Below are 7,067 nucleotides of genomic sequence, written 5' to 3'. Positions count from 1 at the left end.
GAATTGGTGAATGCGTAAATCAAATATCAACCTTGGTGTGCAAAATTAACAATTAAACTACTCCATTGCCTGCCGTATTATTTATATAATCAAACCAACCAATTACGCACATACCTACATTAAACTAATGCTATGCTACAATTTTTTATGTGACGTCGTAATCATTGAAAATGACATTTTCGGGAAACTGGCCCACGTACAAGTGACCCATAAATAAATATTAACGTTTAAACAATCACAACATAGGCCTCTTTTTAAAGGTGTTGTAGAATTAGTAAAATAACCATACGTTTAATAACTCGATAAATTAATTAAGAATCCTGAGACACACAATACTTACGTCCTTTAATCAAAATCTTGAAATTCGATCTTCGACTTAATTATGAAATTATAACTAAAAATATCATTTTTACTCTAAAATGACTGATCTAATAGAATGTAGATTAATCAAATATCAAACAAAAAATTCCAAAATACTTTCTGATCAAATAAAAATAACTCGATAAATAAATAAGAAATCATTTGTTGGACACATCTCTAGCAATCATCTCCCATATACTTCCAAACAAAACCACGGGCTTAGTCCAACCACTCCATCAATTATATTACAACATCTATGATACCCTTCCTAGTTGGTCTTATAAAAGACACCCACATCTCACATCCCACCCTTCACAATAATCTTTGGCACAAACACACACACACCCATCTCCTCCATCCTTGTTCTCCACAATTCTAGCTACCTAGCACAAAAATTGTAGTCATGTTGGGGAAGAGGCCCCAGCCACTGATCGGAAAAATCTCCGAATTATTGGTCTCCGGCGGTCGTGCCGCCGTGCTTTTCGATGCCCTCGGAAGCCCTAGAAGCCCGTTTGACATGATGAACTTAAAGATGCAATCACCAAAGGGCCTAAAAAGCTATGACCTTGGTGGTGTTGGTCTAGGAATTGTGGTGGCCCTTGATAAATCATCATCCGAGGAACAAGGCCATGTTTGCACATCAAATTCAAACCGATCCGTACCAATCCCAGTTACTAACCAACGTGGGTTTCAAAAGGGTGTGAATGAAATTCCCGCTGGAAGCTCCGAGGATTACACGTTTGTGACATACCATGTACCTAACAACAAGACCATCACTAAGGTTTATTATGATGGCGGTGAAGGTGGAATTCTAACACATGGCTACTATAATATTAATAATAATAACAACAACAACGTTGGTGTTGGTGGTGTTAGAAGAATCCCACCAACGCAAACTTTAATTGAAGAAGATGAACAGTCATATCCCACCTCGGATTTTCTCAGCTCGTGTCACTTGTGCCGAAAGAATCTCGATGGCAAAGACATATACATGTACAGGTACTTCGAAATTCAAATTTCAAAGTCCTTCTTTGCTCAAAATTTGATCATTTTATTTATTATTTATTCAATTTTTTTTAGTTATAGACAAAGTTTTAAAAAACGGTTCGCCACCATGATTTACACCGCAACGCATTTAATATCAACAAAGGCGATGAAACAGATATTTAAAACCTTGGTTATGGGATTTAATTTGGACTAATGATTTGATTTTGTATTGGTGTGTGCAGAGGAGAGAAAGCATTTTGTAGCAACGAGTGCCGTTCAAGGCAAATATCGATGGACGATGAACGCAAAGAACGGTGTAGATCAGAAGCTTCAAGGTCTGTGGAGTTGTCAAGTTCACCATACACAGCAAGGGATCAAATGTTTTCAACTGGGATTGTTGCCCTTTAGCGTTTAATTTCTGTCACTGTAGTAGAGACTCATATATACATTGAAGTTTGAATTCACATCATATAAGGCTATACTTTGTGAATGAAATTAAGACACCTTAGTGGTGTAACCATATGAAAATTTTGGATCGGAAAAAGTGGTAGAGATTTTGATGTAGTTGAATACTAATAAGAGCTTTCTTCTTCTTTGTTTTATCTTACATAGAAGAATTATAAATTTGCGGTTTCAATTGCACAGATTTAATTTGTTCTATTTCCTTCTATCCCTTTACTCTGTATTTTTATTTTTTTTTGCTTTCTGCTGTGTTCTGTTTTGAGGTCAAGTCTTTTAGGAAACATAATAATTTTTTGATCACTTTGTTCAATCAGCTTTAACAAGTGGCAGTTCATAATTAAATAGGTGGGGTCCTCGTGTTTAATTCGGTTTTGATAGCAGTGCTTTTAACAAGTCCAGAAATGATTGAGTGATCGTAATGTTATTCAAATGAGATTTTCTTCTTTTTTTCAATACTTCAAAAGAAATTATGTATGGTAGTTTAAAATATTTTTATTTTAAAAATAATTTAAAATCCTACTACTTCTTTTATAAGATAATCATTGATTATGTTTCATATTTTCAAGATATTAAATATTTTTATTTTTTTATACCTTTTTTATAAAATAGTAGAAAGATGTATATTATTTTATTTCCAATGCCCCTTTAATTCTTGTGATATCAAACCCAATGGCCATCAAAATGGAGAAAAATATTATCATTTGAAATAAGTTCTCTTAAAATTAAAATCTTCTATAACTAAAGAATGAAATTTATTTTTAAATGATATCACTAACAAACTTAATTAGTATGAATTAAGTTTTTTTTTTCTTTATATTCAAGTTCGAAAAGAATGATTTTTATGATAGAAAATGGAAAATGATAACATTTTATTTCTTCCCAACTTATACCATAAACCAGAGGATCTGGAAATAGGATGTAAACATATACAATGTGCAAGAAACAATTTTATTTTCTTATAACCAATATAAAAAACTATTTAAAATAAATTAACTAAAAAAAACTAGCACATGATATTTGAAATTATTACGAGCTTACTTTTTTGTTCATTTACTACCTTTCTTGTATAAGAACAAAATATTGATACTGTGTTTCAACGAATATTTGAAATTTAATTTTAAATTATGTTAATTTTGTAAATTAAATTTTACTTAAAATTAAATTTAAAGTGAAATACTTCATGTTAAAAAGGTTTTACATTTAAATCAAATTTAAATGAAATATAATACAATACTTTAATGCTAAAATTGGTTTATTTTACTTTTATTCAAGCATACTTTTAAGTTTTAAGGTCAAACTTAAATTTAGCTTCATCTAACTAAACATAATTGTGTTTAGAATCTTGTTTACTCACTTTGGAGACAGATGTATGGAGTTTAAACGCTGCCCAAACATGCAACAAGGAAGAATATGTTCTCTTAAGAACACTAACATTGGTGACCCAACGACGACAACAACAATAAGTTATTAAAATTAAATTTAAATACAGTGACCTTAATTATTTATACATGATTATATGATTAAAAATACACTTTCCATGTTAAATACGTCCTGGTATCAAGGTTAAAAATCAACGGTCCCAACCATGGTTGTTAAACTCGCGATTCTACGTAGAATCGTGGAGGCTCTGTAAACTCGACTCGTAGAATCGAATCGTAAACTCGTAAGAGTTTATTCAAAAGGCAGCAACAAAATCCACTACCCACTATTGATGAAGCCAGAATTTCAATTAACAGATCATTTGTCCATGTTTAGGGAACCACCTTAGCGTTGCCAGAATTCAACACTAAGCATCGTTTTAAACTTTCAATTAACAGATACTCCCTTAATTTAGCAACAGAACCCAAAACTCAACACTACAATGAAGCTAACAATAGCCTTGCTAGAATTTTAATTAACAAATACTCCCTTAATAAGCATCATTTCACACTTTCAATTAACAGAGATGAATTAACAAAGAAGCTCTGAGAAAGAAAACACCTTAGCGTTGTGGAGCAAAGCTTCGAGCTAGGTCATGAAATGAGGGCTTTCGACGAGTGAGGGCTTTCAAGTTTCAAACAATGACGAGGACCACCACGATGTGATTAGCTCAGCAGTCCAGCACGGCAGCACGACAACAATGACGACAACCACCATGACGCGAGTAGCTCAACGAGAGTCATTTTTGGAGGTTAGTAGCTTGAACAAGGCAGAGTGAGTGAGTAGAGAGAGTCGTGAGAGTCATTTTCGGGGGTTGTTGCACGACGCCATTTCAAGTTTTCGTAAACTTGTGGACTCGGAGTAGACTTGCGAGTCTACCCAAACTCGTTCGAGTTTACGCAAAATCGGACGAGTTTACTCCGATTTCGATTCTACTTCCGATTTAACTCGCCAACCCTTAGTAGAATCGTAAAATCGTAAAATTTTACGATTTAAATCGAGAGTTTAACAACCATGGTCCCAACCACGCTCCTATGATGAGAATTCTCCTTTTATATAGCGCGTTTAAGGAGCTGAACTCAAGGAGTAAGAGTGAAACCTAATATCTCATCTCATCATTTTAATGAATTTCTCACTTTTTCATAAATTAAAATGATCAAATTTTATAATTAAATTAAGAGCTGAGATCCTTAAAGTAAAAATATGGCCAATGGATCTAGTCTAAAGTGAAGTAGTAGCAAAACGGCACCTATCTATTTTTTTTATGCACAAATATTATTTATTAATTTATTAGTGGAAGAATTTGAAGTCACATCCTCTTCTCCCTTTCATTTTTCCTTTCACCACAAATCAACCTTATATCTCTTCCTATCCACTTTTTGTTGAGTGAAATTTAGGAGAAATCAATGAAAAAAATCTACAAATTTACAGAATTTGACTCAAAAGAAAAAAAAAAGTGAGGATTTTAGAAAATGGTGTTCTTATCTTGAAACTTATCCTTGAACACAACATCAAGCTGTCTCATAAATGTGTTATTTCGTCGTGTTTAAGTGGATGCTATAATAGTAGGGACCATAGGGAGGACCACTTTGAAATTCAGCACCAGGTGGAGTGAATATCACTAGGGAATCCAAGTCTTGGTGTGGTCCAATTCCATCATCCATCCCCACTACAAAATGAAAAAAATAAATAAATAAAATCAACAAGCTAGAGAGAGCCTTAGTATAAAGGAATCATATTAATATTATTATTATTATTATTATTATTATTATTATTATTATTATTATTATTATTATTATATGGCTCCCACTCCCAGCTACTTTATGCTAGGAACCTCTTTTATCATTCATAGGCATATGCCCCACTACCACATTGCATGTCCGCTGCCATCTTTTTCCTAAAATTAAACATCATTGTGCTCCCTGCTCAGAGGGGAAAGTTTGTAAAAAAAGGAAACGTCTAAGATAGGGAAATGAATAACATCTTCATCAATGGAGAAACTTCTTATTAACCATTGATAAATGGTTAGAATTGATGATTGGTAACTTGCTGTAAATTTTTAAGTATAAGTTTTTATAGTTACACTTTTAAAATATTTTTTGGTCAAATATATATAAAATATAGAAATTTTTATATATTTTAATTAAATTTATTTTATTTGTGTGTTAATAATTCATTTTAATTAATGATAAAATATACAATACATAAAATATATATTATTTTGATCATGAATTTATTTTACAAAATTGATTAAAAAAAGATAAAAATAGTTATACATTTGATAGTGAAATTTTTTGTACAGTCATTCAATCACAACTCACCAGGTATGATAAGCTTGTTGATTTTTAAAATAATTATCTTAAAGTAATTCAAACGATAATTTGTTATTAGATGATAGTGTAAAAATATTTTTCATTATTAGTGCATAAGTATTATACTCTAAAAAACCCTATTTCTATTTAAATAAAAGAAAAGACTAGATTTGAATTGACAATTGGGATTCCTCTTATTTTTGTTGACAATCGAAATACAAATCAACATGCATTAGAGTGCAAAAAGAGAAGAAAGAGAAAGAGTGCAAAGAGAGATGAAAAGGTTTAACTCTATGTAATAAGTATGTAAGTTACAAAAAAGACAAAAGGAAAATATAAAGACAACAAATAATAAAAGTAAATTACCCTTACAGATAAGTAAAATAATAAGAATACATATTATTTAACAATTTTTAGTAACCCATTTTATCTCTTTAATATTATTTCTCTAACAATCAATAATAAAGAAAGCCGAAGAACTTGATTTGTGCAAAACCCTAAGTGCAAAGCTTCAAACAGGGTTACCAAAATAATGCAAATGGGGTGTCCAGACAGTTATTATTGTAATAGTTATTGCAAATGCTCACAAATTACAAAGAGGTGAAAAACTCCAAAAACGTGAAAACTCCCAAAGCAAAGAGTTGCATCGACTAACCATGTGTCTTCCTCTCTAGAACTCTGTCCCGACGATCCAACTGAATAGAATGAAGAACCACATATTCTTATGTTCATAAACCAGTCTGATCCAATGGTTAACAAATTTGTAGTTGTAAATCGAAAATTTTTTGTTTGGTGAAGTGCGGATTAAATGAATTACACTATAGATTATTGGTTATGCAGATTGCGAAAATTATGACTTGAATTGAACTTATGTTAGATATCGTGTAAACAATACAAATACAAATAAAAATGGATTAAAGTACAAAGATGAAGAGGTTCAACTCTATATAATAAACATGCAAAGTCAAAGTTACAAAAGAGATAATGAAAAAAATATAAAAAAGACAATCAATAATAAAACTAAAATTATCCTTACATATAAGTAAAATAATAAAACTACATATTATTTAATAATTTTTAGTAACCCATTTTGTCTCTTTAATATTGTTTCTCCTTTGTTATACACCTCACAATTCTTACTTGAGTAAAAACGCCACGTTGTAAATACAATTCTTAAAAAAAATACAATTAAACTCACTTTAAAAACAGAACTTTCCATAGACGATATGGATATCTGAAAATTAATAGACCACATCTTGTCAAAACTGAATTAAGAAAATTTCTCTCTATTGCATGAACATCCGGAGCGCAAGAAAGTAAAGTGGGAAAAGAGTTCTATATAAAAAAAAGTTGGAAAAAAAGAATAATGATAGCAATGAGGATGTGAAATCACTAGAATATGGCAATTGCTAAATACATCCCCTCATTTACTAAGAGTACCCCTTTTCTATTTTTAGTGTTTTATTCTAAAAAATTCCCCTTAAAACTAATTATCGGATTCAGAGTGTTAGAGTCTAGGAATATATT

General features: G+C 31.2%; 1 protein-coding gene across 1 annotated transcript; it reads left to right on the top strand.

Annotated features, from left to right (window-relative positions):
• Positions 1-651: 651 nt before the first annotated feature.
• LOC100801983 (uncharacterized) lies at positions 652-1,989 on the top strand. Its single transcript, NM_001254355.2, has 2 exons — positions 652-1,359; positions 1,590-1,989. The coding sequence occupies exons 1-2, from the start codon at positions 764-766 to the stop codon at positions 1,753-1,755; spliced, it is 762 nt and encodes a 253-aa protein (NP_001241284.1). The 5' UTR covers positions 652-763; the 3' UTR covers positions 1,756-1,989.
• Positions 1,990-7,067: the final 5,078 nt, after the last annotated feature.

This window comes from Glycine max, chromosome 9 (genome assembly GCF_000004515.6).
Source record: "Glycine max cultivar Williams 82 chromosome 9, Glycine_max_v4.0, whole genome shotgun sequence".
Classification (NCBI taxonomy): domain Eukaryota; kingdom Viridiplantae; phylum Streptophyta; class Magnoliopsida; order Fabales; family Fabaceae; genus Glycine; species Glycine max.
Note: the sequence above shows the minus strand (reverse complement) of the source record. Positions and strands in the feature narration are given on the sequence as shown.